The sequence below is a fragment of the Sphaeramia orbicularis genome, chromosome 3, assembly GCF_902148855.1.
Source record: "Sphaeramia orbicularis chromosome 3, fSphaOr1.1, whole genome shotgun sequence".
Classification (NCBI taxonomy): Eukaryota; Metazoa; Chordata; class Actinopteri; order Kurtiformes; family Apogonidae; genus Sphaeramia; species Sphaeramia orbicularis.
The window spans coordinates 55437990-55462400 of NC_043959.1; the positions used below are offsets into that span (position 1 = coordinate 55437990).

At 37.4% G+C, this 24411-nt stretch overlaps 1 protein-coding gene across 4 annotated transcripts in view; it reads right to left on the reverse strand.

Annotated features, from left to right (window-relative positions):
- Window positions 1–24411, reverse strand: part of LOC115437987 (protein diaphanous homolog 3-like) — a 184722-nt gene that overhangs the window by 93541 nt on the left and 66770 nt on the right. For all 4 annotated transcript variants that reach the window (XM_030161439.1, XM_030161418.1, XM_030161430.1 and 1 more), the window contains 5 exons: window positions 23156–23250; window positions 21546–21647; window positions 18450–18689; window positions 13525–13654; window positions 4372–4496 (listed from right to left, as the gene is read on the reverse strand). In XM_030161439.1, the coding sequence (XP_030017299.1) occupies window positions 4372–4496; window positions 13525–13654; window positions 18450–18689; window positions 21546–21647; window positions 23156–23250 (692 nt within the window). The remainder of the gene's footprint in view (window positions 1–4371; window positions 4497–13524; window positions 13655–18449; window positions 18690–21545; window positions 21648–23155; window positions 23251–24411) is intronic.

The following is a 24411-nucleotide window of genomic DNA, read 5'->3' on the forward strand; positions in this document are numbered from 1 at the left end:
TTTAAACATCTTGACTATGGAAAACACTTCCTGGTCTTGAATGCGTAAAGGGTCGGTCCATACAGATAAAGATATGGTATCTTAAACCACGACCAAATCTGTTAAATATTATAGATTTAGACTGAGCCAGTGCTGCAGTTCTGCTGAACTGCTTTATTTGTGTGCATGTATTAAGACCAAAGTGCTTTGGTGGTGTTAACACCAGCTGGAGTGATACTTATGGGTCACAGTAAGAGAGAACAGGAGAGCCCATCACAACAGCACAGATGACAAAATATGGTAGAACTCTGAAGAATGAAGTGGTACTTTTAAAAAACATACTTGAATGTCATCTTCTTGAAGCAAAAATGTGTGATGCATGAAAATAATAATCTGTGCAAATCGGTCGAAAAAGAAGACATATCCCTGACTACTAGTCCTGTTAATGGCCTTAACATTCTCGTTTCATGGCAGATAAAAAGCGTGAATGTGGGCGGCCTCTTTGGCTTCTTTTGTGCACCTTCATTATAGCTCAATTGATGGACCGATTTGAGGTCTGGCCTGAGTTGAATCTGGCTGGGGATGGGGATACCTATTCACAACTGGGTAAATGCAGTTCAATAGGCACTGTTCCCAGATTGACTTGTCAGTAATATCTTTCCAAGCCAGCAGCTGGGGGAAAGAAGCACAAGAAAAGTCAGAGCAGGTGATGGAAAAGCAAGGGAGGGAGAAGATGTAATAGCTGAGAGCCATGGCTGATAAGTATCATGGTGTGCAAAATATCTCTCTTTCTTCTATTCCCCCACTCCTTCCTGGCTTCTTCTGTCCTCCAGAGCAGTGGCCCGCTGCACCTCCATCTCCAAAATTCCTGTTCACTGCTTCTTTCAGACTCTGATCTTTTATTCCTTTTCCAGTGCAAAAAAAAATGTCATGTTTCGGCAAAAGACAGATATATAATTCTAACATCAACTGTGAAAAAAGTTGCCATTGTACCTGTCAGCAAATTAACAATCTCTGCTTAACCCATAAAGAGCCAGTGCTACTTTTGTGGCTGTTCCCAAATGACTTTTTCTGAATTTTTACCCTTCTTAACTGACTTATCACCAATTTATTTTTTTATAATATTATCCTCTGTATTTGCATTTTTTGGTGTAAATCATGTATTTTCCGATATTTAATTCACAGACCACGTAGATATTCATGAGAACTCAGAGTAAATTCAAAGTTAATTATATCAAAACAGAGAAAAATAAAGAAAAAGTTACGTTTTCTGCAAAGATATTGCTAACTGAATGTAAAAACGAGTGTGTCCATCCACTCTCACTAGCAGGATTTCCATTACAATTTTCCACAAAATAAAAGCGGTATTTCTACAGTTTTGACAAAGTATGATTGCTAATTCCCGTCTTCCTGTCTCACGATATGTTGTAGTTCTCACGTGGGGGGGGGGGGGGGGGGGGGTCCTGCGTACCTCATATTTTCACTCTGCAGGTGCGCCTGATAATCCCAAGGCAAAGTCCTTATTTATGGCAACGATTTCTGGGAGAGAATTGTGCAGAATTCACCAACGACTTGTGGATCTAGAATTTCCGAATGACCCCGGCAACATTTGATGAACTGCTATGTTATTGAACCTCTCACGGCACCGGACTTGTCATGCCCGTGACTAGTGAAAATGCACAAAATGCGTTTCCAATACACTTTTGCAAAATACTTCTATATCGAAATGTCTCAAAAACTGCCTCACGAGAGCATAAATACTTTTTTGCGATCTTTGACCGTTTTTGCGACATTTCTGTTTCCATTACCAGTTTTCAATTGCACAATTTACATTTTGCGCATTTCTGAGGGTAATGGAAACCCAGCTAGTGATCCAACTCCATGGGTTTTACTGGTGAATCAATGTTGTAGAAGCTGACAGTGTTTCCACATTCACTACGGAGCCTCTGAATGTCCAAATGGGTCATATCTGATGACCATGAAAAGATCAAAAACTGCATTTTACAACAATTATTTACATGTTTTGACAGGACAAGTGGATCAACAGGTATCAAACAGTTGATATCTGTAGATGGTTTGTGTTGCCAGTGGCTGTTTGGGTCTCTACGGGTTAAATTTCCATTGACATTTTCTCTACTTCTTCCTTTTTCTACTTTTTCAATTCCCTTTTCCCATTTCAGTTTGTTAATTCTCTCCCTGGTTGAGCCTTTTGCCACCTGCCACATTTACAAGCCTTGCTCATATCCAGAAATGTAACACAATTAACACAGTACTATGCACAGTATGCGCTGTATGAAGTAAATATAGAAATTTCAATGTCACACCAGACATGTGTTCTCACAGGAGCCATCGATTTCTGCACAACCTGTTTCTGGTCACTCCTACATTGCAAGAACTTTAAGTCTATGTGTAGATTCTTTATGCAAAAGTATTGACATTTATTGTTCAAGAGGATTTTTAAGAACATGGGATCTGCAGGTTTGAGAAACCCAAATTTCTGACCTTTTAAGATATTTTTGAAAGCGTCTTTGGTCAAATTTAAGATGTAACATTAATAAAACTGTTACATGTAATAGCTATTGCCTTAAACCAGTCTAAAACCATGTTGCAATCCAGCCAAAGCGACATTTCCATGTTTCCATGACTAATATTTCTACTACTGACATTGAAGCACAAATGTATTTTTCTGTGGTACATTTATGGGACATGCTAATTAAATGAGTAAAACTAATAAATTTGGTAAGCAGAAGTTCAATGGTTATCTATATAATATCTACATATCTATAATTAACTTTCAGTACATTGTAGGTGAAGTGGTCTGACAGCAAAGAAGAATTCTACCAATTATAAACTCTATAAAAGAAGCTGTAAAAAAAAAACAAAATCCACTTGATGCAGATTTAAGCTAGTCACAGGTGACATGTGGAGGAGTTAAATGTATGATGACAGATGTGGCTTCTCTTTTGCACAGCGGCATGAATTGGCATTAGGTTGATCTATATTCATATTTAGTCCTTTTGTCCTGTTAGGAGAGAGTAACAAAAGGACAGTGTATATCTCTAAAGTCTAATGTTTTTTTCCCCCTTGATTTCAGTTCTTGTAGCTTTTAGCAGCCAAGATTTAATTTTCTCTTAGTTTGTTTGATGCATTTTCAAGTTACAAAAGATGGCGACAGACCTTCATATTTTACATTTGACAACTTGAATTTAAGAATGTAGATGTGAATGTCCTTAAGGTAAATTTCATCATGGCCTATGATACAAAATTTAAATAAAACATTTGTTGGTGGAACTGTTAAGCCCTAATGGGTAATATAAAATATATGCGACTGTGTCTGGTACACCTTTGGTTTCTTTTGTCTTGAAAATGTAAACCATGTAACTCAGTGTAACTTGTGCTGTGGGTATTAAGTTTCCTTAAGGCCAAATTGTACATTCAGACTCAGTCTAGACTTAACTTTTTAATTAGTACAGTTAAGGTGAGTCATTTTATGCGAGGCAAGGGTTATAGCAAAGCAAAGAAGTGTAAGACAGAGCTGTCAAATCCATTTCTCAGTGAACATTTCTGTGTTGCACTTCAGTTCTCTCTGCAAACTACAACAGCAGAAGCCATCACTGCCACAGCCCCAAGGCTATTGATCAAAAGTACATGAAGGAGGCTAGGTACAGGGTGTATTATTGAACACACACTTATACACCTGGTCTGAAACATACCTGTCAAACAGATCTAGTAGGACGACCTCAGAAGAGTGTGAATAATTAACACTGCTTCCAAGCAGATATGGCCAGCTGTCAACAAAGAAAGAAGTAAAACTGTGCAAAAAATAAGCTGTTTATGATATTATACATTGAAACTTTTAATAAATATTTTAATAAGCATTCTAACAATTGGATACAGGTTAAATTGCTCTAGGACTGGCTACAACACTTAGTATAGCCACCACCATTAGTTGCACAACTGACACTGTAAGGGTAAAAGAGTGCAAAAAAAAAAGTACTGATTCTCTCTTCCCAATCATTCCCTCCATCTAGAAGTTGCTCTCAGTCTAAAGTGCTTTCAGAAAAAGAGCTGAGAGAGGTACTGGGAGAAAACTGGAATTTCTAATCTCTTCCACTGTGATGTGAAAAAATAGGGAACACCACTAGTACTTAATGTCGAAGCTGCAGAAAACGTGTTTAACTGAGTGTATTATCAAGCAAAGACTTAAAGGTTTCTTCCGCTTCTGCCAGAAGTTTGGTCATAAAAAGCAAAAGCAGTTTCCTTTTTCATACATATAAGAAAGAAACAGTAGCTCGAGTAATCTCTTCTGACTTCTCTTGTTTCATTTATGACAGTAAGCTCAATGAATAATGTTCTGACCGCTGCGTGAAAGCATGCGTGTGTAAAGGATATAGCCATTTTAGTGAAGAACATGTCGTTGGGGTCATCAGGGGAGGAGAAAGTCTCCAGGTCTCTCTCCAGCTGTAGCAGCTGCCGCTCCATCTGCCGGAGGCTCTTTTCCAGATTCTCTGCAGACACTGACATACACCCACATACATCCAGACACACACGTTCATGAAAGCAAAGGAAATGTGAGCAGAGTACAACTCAATTACAAGCTCAAACAACTGCAACGTTATTTTAAGTCTGGAAAAAGTCTGGAGAAAAAAAAACATGAGGAAGAAAAAAAAAGACAGAAGCCAGCTCGTTTGCGATGCATACTTATAGGTTCATACTGTCCCTGAAAAACCGTAAAAATAAATAATGACTAAAGAAAAATAAACAGCAGTGCAAAGCAAGTTCAGTAGCCCTTTTTATTATTCCAGTTGCCTATTATATGCTCATTTGTGAACCAGAAAACAGTTTGAAAAATATAGCAGCATTCCAGGGTTACAGTCTCACATAGGAGACAGCAAATGCAAAGTCCTGTACATTTGTAACACCTGATATATTTCCATCCATTGTGCGCCTTTTTATAAACATAAGCAGTTTCAGAAAACCAGCGTCTTTGCACTGGGATGACTAACAAGGTAAAAATCTTCATACAACCCTCACTGTTTTCCGATGCTAAAAGGGTTATGTTTTCTTTCCCATCTGCTTGTCTATCATGCTACACAGAAACAGCCCTTTCATAAACCTTGGCGGAATCATTGGGCATGAGCAAAGAAAACAGACAGTTGAAGTCCTGTCCCTTCTATTGTGCCACAGGACCTAAAATCTGAAAAAAATGTCAACAGTGGTTGATGAGGGGCTGTTAATTTTTTTTGGCATGTTTGGTATTATGTTTGTCAGTTTGAAATACAATTTTATGAGTCAAGAGAGTCACCATTTGTGGCAAAAACACGAAAGAAACATCTCGCTCTGTGTTAAACAGTTGAATGGTGCATGTTTTGGTACATGTGATACACATTACCAACACAGTTTATGCCTTTGCACATTTTACTTCAATCTTTGAGAGCAAGGTGAAAAAATGTTAAAAGATTTTGGTTCTCACATGAATTGCAATGCAGACTTCAGCACTGATACAAAAAAAAAAAAAAAATCAATAATTGAGAGTCTGCAACATACATATGAATGACACTATACTAACGCTGATTACTGATTTGTCAGTCTCAGACTGGACAATAAAGTGTAATAGTTACATTTCTACATTGCCCTTTTGCATTGAATTTTGGGTTAACTTACTTTAATATGAGCGACATGGTAAAACTTATATTTTACTATGCAAATTTAGCACAGGCACAGTAATAGACAGACACAGTGTCTCTGTTACCATGGTGAATAAGTTTCACTTCCACCTGCAATGCAAGTTATGATCCAGATCAAGATGTATTATTTTTCATGTTTGTTTGTTTTTTTTGTTAACATTTCTAATTATCTCATTGAGCTAGGTTCATTTGTCCATTGCCGCTACAGCTCAGAGGCTGCTGGTTCTGGGTTCGTGTATTTCATGCACAGGCATGTATATTCTAAAATGGAGTTTGTGTGGATGGTTTCTTTTTAATTACTAGGCATTTTAACAATAACAGCACACTTTAACTTTGGCAAAAAAAAAAAAAAACATTGTGAGCAACATTGGTTAAATATAAAAGTATGGTGGCGAAAAACAGAGTATATTGGTGTGTCATAGTGTGTATCATTGATGGGAAACACTGGGTAACAGAATGTAGTTGGGTGCTTCTATGAAACTGGTCCGTAAAAGCAGGACAGAGGGGATAAAAATTCAAACAAGATGTAGACTAATGTTATAAAGCAAGTTTGGAAGCACTTTGGGTCTATTTTAAAAATAAATATGTACTGAGATAAAAGAGAAACTATTTTTCAGGTAAAACACATTTGTATTTGACACACATATACAAAAATCTGCATGTAACATGGACACCAGGTTTCTATAATGAACCCCCCCGTCTTTTTCTTTCAGGTTTTTTTCACCCCAATACCCACACTATCACACAAGGCAAATCCACAGACAACTCAGTGACATCTGAGTTTTCCCCTGAAAATTATGACTAGTCAGTATTCCAGCAGTGCGCAGATTGTTCTGCATGCAATGATTACCCCAATGTAAGCAAGGTATAAAGGATGTGAAAATTACATGTTACTATTTTTTTTAAATATCTTTTTATTCTCTCACAGGTACATTTTGGGAATCAAAGTAAATATGAAAGGCTGAGTGTTTCACAAAAATGACCGTTGTTGCAAAATCACTCGCAATTTATTTGTGTTTAAATGGGCAGGTTCTGTATGTAACGCCAGTGAACATTATGGGTTATGCATGAAACCTGGAATGAAACTGCTGATTCATGAAAAACCTGCATGTCTGGGTTAGAAAAACCATTAGGATGAACAAATTTAACACAGTGTCATTATTTATAGCGGTATATAAGACCATTTTAAGCTATGTTTTCAAGATCAAATGCACTGTCACCTAGGTACCTTTTCATGTCCCAATTTTGGTCCTATTTTTGGCCCCAATAGTTGATTAAAAATTCAATCATTTTGGGATGGCTCAGAGCAAGAGTATCATTTTTTTTGCATTTATCTGAGGTCATCATTAGGTACATCCTGGGGTGAAATATGTCTACATTTATCTTTTATTATTGGGTCTAAAAAGCTGGCAAAGTACCAGGTACCAAAATGAACCCAGTTTCATGGAAAGACCCAGTTTGTAATGTTTACTTCAGGATGTAATGTGGCCTTTGTTAGAGCTTCTATGTGAACACAAACTATGTTTTATAAGTGGATTTAGATTTTCTTTTGTCATGGTTACAGACTCAAGTGGCTCACACAGACGCTGCTACAAAGCACTCTTAATAAAAGGTTATTAGGTACCGTACTTGCTCATAACTGACAGAAAATTGAATGTGTGGTTGAAAATTGAAGATGCAACCATTAAGATACCTTGTGAATCGTTGACAGGCAAATTTTTTTCTGAAATAAGGTCCCATTGGGCACAACAGAAGCAGTTTGGCTCTATTTGGGGTATATATTTTTCGTAAAATAGATAAGATATTTGATTGAATTACAGGACTGTGGTGGACACGTATCCCCTCATGGCGCCCTTCTAGTTTTTAAATCTGATCACTAACTGCATGGGTCGTGCAGGTGAGAGAGCACAGGAACACTGAGCTGCACTTTTTATGTAGTTCAGTCATGGTTGACACTTTAAGCTAGCAGCAGAATATAGCATATGGCTTAAACTACCCTGATTAGACCCTGCTTGACAAAAAGGCATAAGCTGCTTATTTTTAAGTAGTTTCAAATTTTCCTTGATCCTAAGTCATACTGTTCGAGGAGGAAAAAAAACAGACAGAGAACTTCAATGTAGTTAAGCTTCTCACCAAATTCATAGCATAAACCTCATTTACTGATGGGAACATCACATGTTGGACGCAGAAATACACTCACTTGTTCCACCAGGAATCTTAACTGAATATTTTCGAGAAGATGAAGCTGTACCATTTCTTTCTTGAAATTGTACGTCAAATGAGGCATGAATGTGGTCTTTTCACTGCAAGTAAAGGTGAGCATGTGTGATGTGAGTAAACAAACATGCAAAGGCTCTTTTCAATCTGCTGTCACTTGTGATTGAAAGATAAAGACTAGAGTAACAAAGGGAAAAAATCCATCACACCTACTCCTTATCTGGCCATCCCTAAAGCATATATTATTTTGTCCTCTGTGTCCAATTACTTTGTCCATCTCAACCAATTGTTCTGTCTTTCTACTTATTTATTTTTTTATATAGTCTTTTTCATCTCTGATCAGGGGCGTTGACACTAATAGCCAAGTGACAGCGATGAAAATGCAACAGCTCACCAGTCCCTAAGAAAACCTTGTATATTGTACCCAGTGATGTCTCAATCAGAACTGTATTCACCGAGTCACTGCTGTGCACTTGATGGCTGTTACCGTGAGAGCAGAACCTGGCTTACATAGTGGTCACAAGTAGTTATAAAAAAAAAAAAAAAAAAAATCACATGTAGAGAAGCTATTATGTATAAAAAATAAGAAAAAAATTGGATACAACCCTGACAATTTGAGGGGAAAAACAGACCTGATTTTAAGGTCTTTGAAAATCAAAGACTGTAACTTTGTTCACAAGCCCCTGATCATGTATACATCTTAAATTATCTGTAAGTTTAAACTGGGAAAATGTAATTTTTTTTAACAATTTACATAAAAGTGAGTTTTCACTAGTGTTTGACTTTGACATCATACCTTATTTGCAACAATAACAAGAAAAGTTTTAATTTGCACCAAAGAATTACAGTTAATGAATGTTTTTGTGTTTGATACGAATTCAATAAATTAAAAAAATCAATCAAGAAAACCCAATTTGTTTGCCAACGTTATAAAGAGAGAAGTCAAGTGCAAAGTATGCAATTATGACAACACCAACTACAAAATAACCAACTTTACACATTGCATTTAGCAGAACAGACAAAATAATTAAAAACATGTCAACAATTAAAAAAAAAAAAAAAAAAAAAAAAAAATGACGCAGACTCTCACTTTAATATTATGGTGATTTTTTTGTCTCTTTCCCCTAAAAAAAACTTGTGAATAACCAGGCAGTCTCAATCTGCTGAATGCGTTTTGGGCAGCGTGCAGGAGTGGAATGAGACCCGGCAGGCAGTCTGTTAATAGAAATGATTAAAGCCCAGTGATGATGCACTAGCAGAGAAAAGGAAAAAAGGGGAGGTTGAGTGGTTCCTGTTTTGGTAGCTTTACAATTGAGAATGATAGCTGTTTGTGATGAGGCTCCCCCGGGTGGGAAGGCAAGTGAACGCAAACTGGAGCCAAAAAAACCGAGGCATCTGCTACAGGAAGTATAGGAAACCTCAAAAAAACGGACTGAGATGGATCAGGGTTGTGAGCATAGCAGCTGTGATGTTTAGTTGAGCAAACACACTTGGTAAAAAACAGACTATGCTGACACTCAATGTTCATCTGTCATATACAGGCTTACAAAAGTAAAGTACCGATTGGTTTGTGGTAAGAGAAAAGAAAAAAGAAAGAAGAAATAAAGACAAAGCCATTTCCATGTTCTTTCTTGCTCTCTCTAGGCCATCTCTTTCTGTGTGTTAAGCAAGATGGATTTTTATGAGCAATGGGGCCTCAATGCCTCTGTGGTCCAGAGGAGTTGCAAACAGATATAAGAGATTTTAGAAGAATAATAATTGCAACATTTGTAGAGGTCAAATCCCCCATTGACATCCTTTTATTACTCTGCCTACCTGCTGTGCTATAAATGAGACTGACTGGAGCCTGCAACCATGCATACTTACTCACAAACAGTCGCGCTACCCACAGAGCACCTCTATAGATCATTCTTTGATGTATGGAAATTAAGAGACTGAAAAAAAAGAGGCAGATCTGCCGTGTGAGGCCAAAGCCTGACAGACAAGTGTGACTAGACTGATGGTGCCAGAGGCTGGGAACTGGGACTTGTAATGCGAGGAATCCTGGCGCATACATTTTATGTGCTGTGCGACTGCTTCATATAAAAGGAACATGAAGGTCACTGAAATGTAATTTTCGGTGTAGACTGCTCATTCTTTATACCTTTAATCTGACTCCAAAACAAAGCGTGCATCTCTTATGAGATAACCACCTCGGTATAGTTGGATTTTCACATTACTGCTTAATGACTCCTCAGGGCCACAAGCCTTCAACAGACTGAGCCAAAACAGCCTTTCCGTCTTTGCTGCAATACAAAATTTATGCAGATATGTCTATTTAGTATTACGCATAGCCTTCGAAGTAAGTGATGTTTCTACTGCTGACAGGCCTAATTTTGAAAGTTACAAGCTGAAAACAGCCTGGCTGAGCACATTAATATGTCATCATGTTTTGTCTTATTCCAGCATCAAACTCAGCACCAAATACTATGCAAAAAAACATCCTAATTGCCCAAACCTGCTTGCTGTGTGTACTGTGCTTATGTGTGACGGCGTATTAGGGCCACATAGGAAAATAAATACGCTTGTCACTGCGGGAATAAAGTTGGAATATTTCGAGAATAAAGTCATAATATGATGAGAATAAAATTGTAGTATCAAAAAACTCATTATTTAAACGAAAATAATGTCGTAATTTCATGAGATTAAAGTCCTAATGTTACAAGAATACAAACAGGTGGGAAAAATATCATAATTTACAAGAAAAAACTCGCACCCACTCGTCGCATAATGGAGAACTCAGAACATTTTCTGAGGTTATACCTTTATTTGGGGTTCATGCGGCCCAACAGAAGGACAAAAATAATGTTGCACTTTTATGAGATTAAAGTCGTAATATTTTGAAAATAAATTCGACAGAGTTTACACTTCCGTTGGACCGGACGAACCCCAAATGTTCCAAGCTCACCATTACAGGATGAGTAGGTATGACTTTATTCTCGTAAATTATGATATTTTTCCCACCTGGTTGTATTCTTGTAATATTATGGCTTTATTCTCGAAATATTAGGACTTTAATCTCATAAAAGTACAACAATATTTTCGTTAAATGATGAGTTTTTTTAAAACTACGACTTTATTCTCATTATATTGTGACTTTATTCTCGAAATATTACGGCTTTATTCTCGTAGCAACAAGCATTTTTATTTTCTTAAGTGGCCCTAATATGCCGTCGTACTTATGTGTGTCTGTGATTAGGGACAAAAGAAATGGGAAATAGGTGGGAGAAAAAGGGGGACAGAAAGCAGGAGCAAGACAGAAGAGGGTGCACAGACAGAAAGACAGACAGAAGCTGACAAGTTAGACAAATATAGATGTATATGGATATGTAGATACATGCTGTGTACTGTCATGTCAAAAATATGATTGTACTGCTGGGAAGAAGAGAAATACGACGGCAGACATAAAGACACTGAACTAAGCTGGAGTTCTGCTTCCATGAGAGACAAGCCTGGCAAAGGGGGAGGGGGGGGGGCTGAAAGCTATTTTACACATAGTCAAAAGACAGCTGCTTCTGCAACAGGAGCACAAATCATTACTGCTATCTCTACCCAACCTTGTTTTCATGCTCAAGTAAGCTCTTTGGTTAGTGTCTATGAATGTAATGCAGCCTTTTAGTGTGTCTTCAGGCCTCACGAATGGCTGTCAGACCTGATGAAAAGGAAGCCACTCAAGAGCTTGGTTCACAAGGACGAAATGGGATTTGTGTGTCTGAATACTAGACGTAGAAAAATGAGACATGCATTTGTAATAGTGTAGAAAATAAGAAGGTGGCCGAGAAAGAACAATCCATCTATATAGATGCAAATATACAGTGCACTCAGCTTGATGTCCGTGAAGTGAAGATATGGACGTAGCTTCTGAGAGATCTAAGGAAATTTCTTTTATTTGATCTCAACCTTGCACTTAGGAGTCATGGCCAAGGGCTGGTGGACACACAGCAGGCAGAGTCGGGTGAAATAAAACACTCAACAGGAGCATCGTTATACACAGATTATCAAAGCACCAACAGAATCCAGAGGGGTCCGCAAGACGTGGAGTCCAAACAATTAAGTCACACATCTCATCCTTGGTATTTTTTTTTTTTTTCCTCCTCACCCTTTCCTTCACTCCCCCATGCGGAGAACGGAACAGTGGGTGAAATCTTCCTTGAAGCTTCAAGAAACATGGTATGACAGTATGGCTGCACACACATATATAATTGCTAACACACACACAGACAAACTGCTGCTCACTGCCTCCTCCTGAGTGTTGCCTGTGGCAAAATGAGCAGAGAACATGACTGAGTCTCCTCTACCACCCTGTCTGTCCCTGCCTACGTGTGACCTTTACCACACTCCAGACACACTGCCAAACTCAGACTGCTGTGTTCGCTGCGATGTGTATGTTTATGCAGATGTGTGTGGTTAAATAGTAAAGTGTGCTTGTATTGAGCTTAGAGATATAAACTACTTTTGAGCAGTACTTTGTTCTTCTAAACAGTACACATGACCTGAAGTGTTCCTAAAAAAAAGAGGATCCTATAACTCTAAAATATTCTATAGAACAAGATTAATATTATATCAAAGAGTGGTGTAGGAGAGCAGCGTAACGTAGATCAAACACTACTGAAGTGAAACACAATAAATGTTTACAGAATCAACAAGGATCTAATCCCAGAATATTCCCCAGAGAGCTACACAGGTACAAATGTAAGAATAAATCTTCAAGTACAACAGAGACACACAAAAGACGCACCACTGTCTATGTGGGCTGCTCTGTGTATGAATCACTGTGTTTTCTTTCCCCAATTACACTCAAATACAGTGAAAATCTAATATCTTAAAAGTTTAGAGTTTTTATTAGTTCCCTAGAATTTCTCTGCAGAAACTGAGATAAAAGTTTGACCGGAGGCTAATGAACTTCATAGTTAAAGTTTGGTGGTCTGAATCGTTATTAAATTGTGACAAAAGTTCCTAACATCAGTGATTTCTATAGCGGGGCATCCCACACAGCCCATTATCTTTTCATTAGACTCACCTCTATAGTCATTTCATAGTAATTTTGTCCATACCATTACCAGTGTTTATATCAGGTTATAATATTTAATGACAACACCACAGGCAGTTTCAAACACTGTTAAATGTTAACGTTGAACACAGAATAACATTAAAAAAAAAAAAAAAAAATGCTTCTCTTATTCATCTCAAACAGAGAAGTAGCCTTTTGTTTAGCTTTTTTTTAATTATTTGTTTGTCCCACACAGAGGAGCAAAAAGAGAATAGGGAAATAGAAACTGAGACTCTGTAGTTGGCAGTTCTTTTGTTTCCTACAACAGTCACCCGATTTAATTACTCATTTTCTAAGGCGAGTTGGTGAAGCCCTATTGGTAAACATTTCCATTAAAATACAAGCAAAACAACAGCAGTAATCACTACATTATACCGCCTGAAAGAAAGTGGAAGGCGTTCAAAAACGATGTGAAGTACACGGGCGCAGGTCAACAGCAATGTGCTTTCTGTCAGATCGTGTTAAAAACTACGAAATAAACCCAAACGAATACGAACACTCCCCTTACAGACTGTGCATGTGAGTTATGAGGTGTGCGTTAATGTAAATTACCTCTGCTAGCTCGGTCCACATGCTCAAGGTCGTCAACAAACTTAATCACATCTGGAAAGTCCTCCTCGCATACTTGAGCCAGGAAGTGGAGTAATGTGGTCTTTTGGTCTGCTGACTTTGTGTCCTTTAGCTGTTGTGAAAGAACACATATACAACTCATGTTATACACTGGCCTCAGTACCTTAAATCTTAAGAGCCGCAATAAAGAAAATGTACAGGGTGTCCATAAAGTCTCTTTACAATTTAACAAATTGATTACAAAAGCAAATGAATAGAAAAATCTGTGGAAATTTATACACGATGAAAAGTAGATATTGGAGGGGTTTTTTTGCCTCATTTAATACACCTCTATATGGGTACATTTAGGCTCATTTATGAGATGCAGATAAATATGTACAGAGCGTTCTGTCTGTCCTCTGCGTATATTAAGTGCATAATTCTGTCTTTTTTCCAGGAGTTTGTGGATGCGTACCCAGACAAAGAATATGGCGCAGTACCACTGGGAACCATAGAGGCAGTGTTGAGATTTGGAGAGAATAATTTCCAAAAATAACGACTGTGTGAGTTAGTGAAAAACTGCCCACACAGAGTTGCCGAAAAAATTATTAGATCACCCTTGTTTTCTTCAATTTCTTCTTCATTTTAATGCCAGGTACAACTAAAGGTACATTTGTTTGGACAAATATAAAGATAACAACAAAAATAGCTCATAAGAGTTTAATTTCAGAGCTGATATCTAGCTACTTTCCACGGTTTTCTTGATAATAACCAAAATCACTTCAGTTCTTACATCAATAGCTATGGCATTGTACTGACAAAAACAGTGCTTTTAGGCATGCCATGTTTCTTTTTCTGTCTGTTTTAGTCACATGATACACACAGCAGTTAGTATTCGATTGTACAACCATTGTTTTTGATGACTTTTGATGGTCTAAAAATTTTTTTATGACAGCTACCCTTCTCAATATCAACATTAGTAATACATCCTCTGGCATCACCATGTTTGTTATTATTGACTTTCTTCTTCATCTTAAAAAACTTTACTCTTCTTCGTGGTATTTGGCCACTATGTTAATTAAGTGTGCCACCCTCTGGTGGATTGATTAAGAAACGCTCATTCAAACACAATGGATGCATCTAAGTATGAAGGCAGTGATGCTTGACTATGTTAGAAACAGATGTACCTATGTCCGTACGTACAGCGAACATAAAGGAGCCTTTAGTTGCACAAAGCACATCAAGGCGGTCCTGGATTTCTTGCCATGCTTCGTTCACTGTCCTTGTCTCCATAAATTTCTTGTGCCACGCCTGAATTGACAGACATGACAGTGGATGTCTTCCAAACTTAATCATGTAGTTTCACTGAGTCTGCGTATCCGGTTTCATTTCAATAAACCACAATACACAATGTGCCTTTTATTGATTAGGAGCCATTTTTAAGGGGTCTATTTAACAGAATCTATTTAATCAACAGGGTACCTGAAATACGCAAATGCAATGTGATTAAAAAAACGTTGATAACCACCGATTACATAAAACAAATCTGATCAACATATCTCATCAACTGCTTTTTTAACCCATAAAGACCCAAAGAGCAACTGGCGACCAAAATCATCTACTGATCTAAAATATTTAACAACTTATTATCTAATAATCCTATCAAAACACACAAATAATTGGTGTAAAATAGTGTTTCTCATCTTTTGATGGTCATCAGATAGGACCTATTTGCATGTTCAGTGGCTCTGTTGTTACCATGGAAACACCATCATCTTCTACAACATTGATTCACCAGTAAAACCCATGGAGTTTGATAAGTGACAGATGGTTGTAGATGCTTATTTTTATGTTTAGTTTTTGGTTTCTTTGCTAAAAAAAAAAAAAAAAAAAGGTCCCTTTTTCAGTTCTTTGTTTTTTAACATAATAACCCTCAACTTTAATCTGAGTTCCCTTGAACATCTACATGATCAGGAAATAAATACAGGAAAATACATGATTTTCCCCCCAAAAAATGCAAAATACAGAGGATAATATGATAATAAACGGTGATAAATCATTTAAGAAAGGTTAAATCTAGAGGAAAATTCATTTGGGAACTGCCACAAAAGTAGCACTGGCTCTTTATGGGTTAAATAAATGTATTAAAGAGTGTAGAGACTTTGTGGACACACAGCATAGTGTGCTACATAAATATCAAAATCCCACTGTTGTGCTTGAAGCCAGGGTAATCAACCTTGTCATACAGATAAAATATTTTCATTTTATCACTAAATTAAATATATTCTGATAATCTGAGTCTTACTTGTGTATATATTTGTACAATCCATCCTGCTTAAAGACAGGCTTTGCTGCAAAAATAATTTTGGTGTTCCACAACTACCTCTTGGGTGTCATATAATAAGGGAGCATGTGTCATCCTCTTTTTCTGCTGTAAACCTTTTCAGTAGCTTTATAAATACAGAGTCTTTGATGGTGCTATAGACGATTTCCTGTCTTGCGCTCACGCAGCTGAGGCATATTCATCGTGCGTTGACCTCTTTGGCGCTCCATCCCCCCCTTTTTTCTTACACGCGACAATTTTTCAATTTCTCTGATAAATTTCCATCATTGCTCTTTTACATTCTAATTCCAAGACGTGTCTCAATATTCCCGCCAAACATCCCTCCCGTGGAGTGTGTCGCTGTGTATCTCTCTAGGTGATCTATTGGTAGACAGCAGTGTGCTCAGCCCCGCTGGGTTTAATCATGTTTGTATTATCTCCTCTAATCAAACATTCTCATCTCTCTTTTCATTTCTGTTTTCCCATATTTTCAAAAGCTTCAAGTGTTCCCTCACAAAAGGTCCCTCTCTGAATTTAGATGGATGGTAATCATAGCTGACAATGTAAACATTTTGCTTTTTCCAGTTGGGCTGGGTGCAATTTTCCTGTGCTGTGGAGTGTGCCGTGGAATTAAGTTGTCAAACTCAGGGGCAGGCACAAAGGTGATGTCTTCCTCTGTATATCCTGCCTCTGACATTGACTCACACTCAAGTTCCGCAACATATGAGCTTTACATAAGATAAGGATACAGAGACAGTGAAACAAGAGTGTTAGAAATATGCTAAACATTTTTCCTTTATGGACTTTTATTAATTGATTACATTATTGTCACGCGGATTTAGCTAATCTATCATGTAAGTATGAAAGCATCTGTCTTTGCGCGTGTGCAGATACATACTGATGTTTATGAACATAAGCACCCAAGTCTAACAGGGCAGAGAGGTGGCAGTGATGAATGGCTGCAGTGGCTGTTACTGTGGAAACTGCAGTGAGTGTGCCAACAGCTGTAATGTTACCAGTGAAACAGCCTCCAACTCCAGGATTACACTCTTTCCTCTGTCATCATGATTTTAATGCAGTAAAACTGTTTCATTACACCATGAAAAATCTGGATTTTTACCGTAGTCTCCGGCCTGCATTGCATAATTCTGCAAAGTGTGTATGAAAAAACTGCAAAAAGATAGTAGCCGATAGCCTATCTGTTCTGAGCTGAAAAATGAGGATAAAGTGCCCCTTTGGTTTGGATTTTTTTTTTTGATAGATGTCTACAGATAAAGCTGAAGAGGAAAAAACTGTCATGTGGGACTAATAGTGTTCAATCAAAGGAAGAAAGGTTTCACACAAAATGTGTCATCACAGCAGCTACTTCATCAGTTCGCTCATGTTCACAGCCAAAAAAAAGCGTCAGATTAAAACAATCTGACAGATAAAGTACATGGCAGATACTTAGAACCCATGCCCATATAGCCTTTCGTCTTAAGTCATCGAAAAACTGGGCTTTTTGGAAAGATACTTGTGTTGTCATTGTCACTCTTTTTCAGGCAACCTGTCAGATAGAGTGGGACTCATCACAGTCATAACTGGGATAATGGAGGAGTTTGTATTGCACATGTATGTTTCTCTGGATCTGTGGGATATGTCAGACTGAAATAATCACAACAGAGAAGGCCAGACACTGAATTAAATATGCTAGTGCATTTATCACCCTCTGTTGTTAGCTTAGGTTAATTAGAAAAATACGTGCAGAGTATTTGTCTCTCACCAGACTAGAGCTACATCGCTGTACTCCCTTTTCTGACCGAACAAAATACTATATGAACACAGATCCTTCTATAACAGGGATGTCAAACTTATTTTATTTCAGAGGCCACATACAGCCCAATTTGATCTCAAGTGGGGCAGACCAGTAAAATAATAGCTTAAAAGCTTATAAATAATGACACTCAACCTGAAGAAACTGAAATTTCCTGCAAGTGCAACATTAACAACATTACACCTCAACTTATCACTTATACATGTGCATTACAGATTAGATCTAAAACAGCGCAAAAAAACATTTTACAGCAGGCATTATATTGTTAAAATTACACTTACCTTTATAAAGACATTTCAGGTTGTTCATATGTGTTCAGGTTATTCACATTTTATTCCTAAACAATAGTTTGTCGATGTAAATATTTTCATAATTTAATGTTATTTTTTTACACTAAAACAAAGAGAAAATTTGGACTTGTCAGTATAGGCATAATGTAAAATAATTTTTTTTCACATTTAACCAAGAACCAAATTTGGAGTCATTATTTATAGTTTATTATGCTATTATTTTACTTGAGATCAAAATTGGGCTGTATGTGGTCCTTGAACTAAAACAAGACATCCATGACTGTTAATACACCACTTGTTTGACTTCTTATTTTGATGTCACACTGGTGATTGTGTTAATTTAGACATTTCATGTTTTTACTGCTGCTATTCTAGTCATCCTGAAAGCGCACGTCAAATACATCCAACACCTCGAATCATTTCCTCTGAATTGCTGCTCCTGATGCGATAAAATACTGAAGATATGTACAATTCATGGTAAGGTCAACGATTCACCCCTCACCTTGCAGAGGGAGCTGAGGTCAAAACCGTATGACTGGGCATTTCGAGAGCCTGCATTCATATAATTTCCCAGCAGCAGCACGAGCTCCAGCAGTCGGCCAAAGGAGCGGCTCTTCCTGACCTCATCACAAGCGGTGTTTACGGCCAGGATGTCTGGACGCAGGTTGGTGACCTGCTCCTCGAACTGCAGTCGGAAAAGGATGTGGCTGAGGCGCGGGTGCAGTCGCTTCACGCTGCTCATCTGGGAGAAGAGAAGGGTAACAGGGGAGGTAAGAGTGAAACCAGTCATATTATATAAAGTATAAAGAGATGGCAAATAAGAGACGAAAAAAAACAAGTGGAAACAGAAGTGAATACAAATTATATTTAAGCAAAAGAACAAAGTCACAAAACACAGTCAAACTTAAACTACCGTCATAATTATGACACGCTTTCACATTTTCAATCTAATTTAAAAGACATTTATGCAGCTGGCATGCTGGAAAGTGTTGCTAGGCAGTAGTAATAGATGCTGGCATTGATTTGATTTGGGACCCAGGTCTGGTAAGTTAATTGTGGAGTTAGTGTCCATATAGGGCAGGCAGCGGAGGGGGTGGAATATACAATAGGCTGCCTTGGATTACCACTCTCACACAATTAGAGAAAATTGGAAAATATTGCGCTGGGCCGAGGGCCTGGCCACAGCAGTGTTTGTGTGTGTGGGGTGGTGGGGAGGTGCACAGGTTTCAATTGTGTATTTCACACAACAGCTGGCTGTACGGTTTGATGTCCTCCATCAAGGGTTTAATTATAGCTACTGTAATGTTATCAAATGACTATTTCAGGCAGTGAGCATGTTTGCGTGTGTGCATGTTCTAAAGAGTGTCTTTACGCTGGAAAAGAGGCGAGAGAAAACAGGGCATGAGGAGAGCAGGGCCAAATTATGAAAAAACAAATGCAGGAAAACCAAACAATGCTGAAAGAGAACAGAGATGGAATACATGAGCTGATAAGGACATTATAGTTTGGAGAGAACATCACACTGGGGTGGCTTCAAAGCAAAAATATGCTGCTGTTGTGTGGATGAAGAGTACAGTATTCAAAGGATACTTAGAGGCAGCCTTTACAACTTCAGAGAACACATTTTAACATGACAAAATTGGCTACAGAAATGAATTTTCTGGAATATGTCATTAATACACTGAGTGGAAAAACAGTGGGAGGGTGGTGAAGGCAGTACTGCTGACAAAATGTAGAATTCTCTCATGCTTTTACAAGTAATTATATGCCATATAGTAAACAACAAACTTGGTGTAAATATTTTGGCAACTTGAAACACATTTATCTGTAGATTGTCAGCAGCAATTTCAATCCTAGATGAAAGAGTAAAATTCAAAGAAATGCCAATGACAAGGACACTGACGACAGCTGAGTCGTGGAGGATGCACAAACTGATGAAGAGAATTTTTCTTATTATTTAAAGCAGCATATGACTTTCATCACATTTTTTTTTTTTTACTTTGTAAAACCCCAGTGATCGCCTAATTATGTTTAATCCATTAGTCTATCTGTGCTTACACACCTGAATCACTTCCCTTACAGTGAACAACTTTGAAAATGACTCCATCATAAACACAGCCAGCTTGTTTACATAACAAACCCAAATGTCACTCGGGCCTTTTCGGAAAGTTTGTCGCAAAGTGCATTGTGGGAATGGGAATTCCACGCAGCAGCAATTTCGTTGTCTCTTCATGAGTGCTGAACGCAAATGTTGCCTTTACCTCCATCCATGACTACACTCATTCTTTAAAATAACCCTGGTGGACTGTAGAATTTTACATTATAGCAATTTGGCTCGTTTTCTTGCCAAATCTATGAGAAACTGCTTTTGCATCTCACAATGCACTTTGCAAAAATTGTGATGAAAGTCATACGCTGCTTTAAGGGCCAAAATCAAGTGAAGTAAGTCATCAGCCACAACTTGTACCAGCTCCTGCACTCCAGGCAGTGAACTCAAGTCAAGGATAAATGCTGAATAGATGAAAAGCATTTTTCCCCATCTGATTTCTTCATAAAGGCCATTTAGTATTTCCATGCACAAATACACATTAAATGGGTACATTATCAATGTGTAGAAGACCACTGTAAAGACTTTATTATAGTATGCACTCTACAGCTCTGCTCCACACAAGGCAGAGTTCAAATCAAGGGTGAGAGTGAGGGATATGGGAAAAAGAAACGATGAAATGCATGTGTTTGCACAATGGTAAATTAAAAATTCCCTTTGAACCTGAGCTTTTCTGAAAGGTGAAAGCACAGGCCTCCTTGGGCCCACGCAAGAAAAACATTATATAAGCAGGCTCCTCTTTGTTCTATGGCTCCCTAATGAACTATACACAATAGCTGAGCATGCTCTATTTTTTAACCTCCTCCTTCTAATCCACCAATGCATTTTCATTCAGTACTAAAAATTTACTTACGTATAAACAGGTGGGTGCATAGGACAAAACAAAATTGCAGGTTCTTTTGCTGGTTACATAGTTACTAGCAAAAAATAAAATACAAAAAAGGCACAACACCCCTTATGCATAATTCTGAAAAAGCTTCTTTGAAAAGTCTTTAAGAAAACGATGCAGACATAATTAGGCAGCAGCACTGCTCTTTAATGTGCATAAATTTGTGCAACAGTCCACAGGTGTCCTGTCTTTCCTCTTAAGGCTTAAAGAGATAGAATTTTAAAAAGCTTAGGATTAGGATATTCATACGAAAGTACTTTACTACTCAGTGTGTGTGTTTTCACACAAACTGTACAGGAGCAAAACAAAAGACAGACACCGAGGGAAAGATATGATGCAAATTAAAGGCAAGTTTACTTTTCTAAGTAGTAAATATAAACCTGTTTTATAAAAATATGAATACATAATTATATTTTCTTAACATGTTCTATTCCCAGAGCTGTTTAATTTTAACATAGCCACCACAGAAAAGATTGTAATGTCGAAGGCTTTTTGTTAATGAAAACACTTTCACATGTAGAGAAATTATTTGTCTCACAGACATGTACATCTTTACAGCTCCTGTAAAACCTGGTGAAAAAGGAATAACTTTGTTCACTTACCACAACTCCAAACTGCTCAGGCTCTGACAGGTTTGCGTAGTCATTTTCATACTTGGCCAAGGCGTTCAGCTGCTCCTGTTCTGGAAGGTGCTTCACAAGGTTCTACAAATAAGAAAAAAAGGAAAATGAGTAATACAAGACATGAACGGTGAAGAAATGCAACCGGTAATCATATCTATCCTGACTGAAATGGTTCTATAATAATAATAATAATAAAAAAAACACTTCTGTGGTTTTAGCACGAACATAGGCTTAATCTCTGTACAAACTGCCCTTTAAACAGACACAAGTGAAATTATGTTGTGACAAATACTGTTAAGGCATGTTAAATAATGGGTCTAAAAGAGTTTTCACAATACCTTTAGTCACAACATAAATTTGCACTTCTGTTACTTGTTTTATTTAAGTACTATAATGTAATTTATTTTAATGAATGACTAATTACTGCATGTATTTTGTACTTAACAGTCAAATTAATTCTTTAAAAAAAAAAACACTTCCTCTTGATCACAGTTACTTTTGTTCCATCACCACACACAAACACACACTGACTAATGACACTGATCAATAAATAGCACTGACTTAAAAAGAGTTTCTACAGTTTGACAACATGTAACAGATAAAACACAAAAAACAGACTTTTGACGGCATCAGTGGGCTCATTTCCTTTGACTAATAGTGAATGCATGTAGTATACAGATTGATTTTCCATGTCAGTTCAATGTAAACTTAGTGAACTGTTGTTACTTGTTACTCATGGTCCTGCTGTACATGCACTTGTACACCACCACCAAAACTGTTGCTGCTGCTGTTCATTATGCAATATTGTACATACACAGAGTTTCTTTTTATTGTATTTTAAAGGATTTTATGGTAATTTTTTATTCTATTAAATTGTTCTTTTTATTTATTATTTTAATCTTATGTATGCTGCATACACAGAGTCCTGGGGAACTGCGTTTTGTTCAATCATGTTACATGGTTTGAATGACAATAAAGCTGAGTCTGAGTATGAGTCTAAGTCCACACTTGCTGGACTGGCCTTGAAAGCAGCACATCAGATACCTTGAAGAAGAAATTCTTGCCAGAAGAACTAGAAAGAAATGCACTGCCCACATCCTGGCCTCTGTGGGCTCTTTTTACCTGTAACCTTCTTAAACTTTTACTGCTTATTTCCAAGGTTTCTGAACACACAAATGTCACAGCTGCCCCCACATTGTGGGCAAGCAAATGCAGTAATCATTCAACACAGAATCTGATCAGAGTTTTCATTTAATCTGACTAAACACCCATCTGATCAAACAAAAAATTTCACGTGTATATTCCTGGCAGATTACTTTACTTTGTGAATTACTGTGATAAATTTGCCAGAGCTGTAAAAACCCTGCAGATACAATGTAATCATCCCCTGTGTCGTTTACGTGCATCTCAACAGGGAGTTCCAGCATTACATTTATTTTTCCCCAGCACCTGAAGACACACACCCACACCAGTGCTGCCGGAGACACTGTTATGTCACATTTGTCATCCACTAATGCAATGATAACTACAGCTCTACGCTTTTGTTTTTTTTAAAAAATCAAGTCTGAGAAAAACCTGCTGTTCAATACCTGGATCATAGGCTCAGTGAGTAGTTCCTCATCCACCTCCAATATCATCCGACGAATTTCATGATAAGGCAAGCGAAATGAACCCAGGAATATAGCTACAAAGAAAAAGACATTAGGACATATTAACCCTTAGATGCATGAGTGCCTGGACCCTACACTCTTCCATAAAGAGGTTAAAAATGACCCGTGTTAAAATCAAGGTTTTTTTTTTTGTTTGTTTTTTTATTGGAAAGGCAAATGTCCTTTACATACATTAATTACAGCCTTAATCATTAAAAAAAAAAAAAAAAAAAAAATATATATATATATATATATATATATATATATATATATATATATATATGTGTGTGTGTGTGTGTGCGTGTGCGTGTGCGTGTGCGTGTGTGTGTGTGTAATAGGATGGTTACAGAAAGTTTCATTGCTTATATCCATATTGCCTTTCTAGAACTTTCCTTATGGACCATTAATTTCTGCTGAAACATTTATACAATAAAACAGAACAGAACGGGAGCATACCACTTCACACAAATCACAGTCTCACATAAAATCAAATAGATTCACATAAAGCACACATCACAAATACAATCAAATGAAATCAGATCTGGTTGGTTTTACGTACTCAGTCCATTTGGACCAGATATTATACAATTTTTCTTTTTCAGCTTTGAAGGAAAAGGATATCTTCTCCATAACATAAATCTCAAAGACAATTCCAATCCATTCATCAATGGTGGGTGGTTCTACTTATAACCATTTCCTCGTAACACATTTCTTACTGGCTGCCAACAGTATAACCAGTAATCTTTTGTCTTTAATGTTCCATGACTCAAACTGTAGATTGCCCAAATACATGGTTTCACATATAAACAGAATGTTTACATTAAATACATTTTGTTTGTGTTTGTGGATCTCTTTCCAGTAAGGTCTTATAACCAGACAGTCCCAAAAAATATGGAAGTGATTGGCTCCAGTAGACCCCCAAAATCTCCAACAAGGGTCCCCACTGCCTTGATGTTGTTTCTGAGTAGGTGTGACAAAAAATCTTGCAATGTTTTTCCAGCAGAACTCCCACCATGTGTTTGACCCAGTTGAGAAGCACTGTAGTTGGCATATTTCCTCCCAGCTCTCCTATGTAATCTTTACTTTTTCTTTTTCCCATTTACTCTTTATGTATTTTGTATTTTCTTGTTTAGATAAGTGTATGGCATTATATAATTTGGAAAAAATCAGTGTGTTTTTATGTAATTTTTGTCATT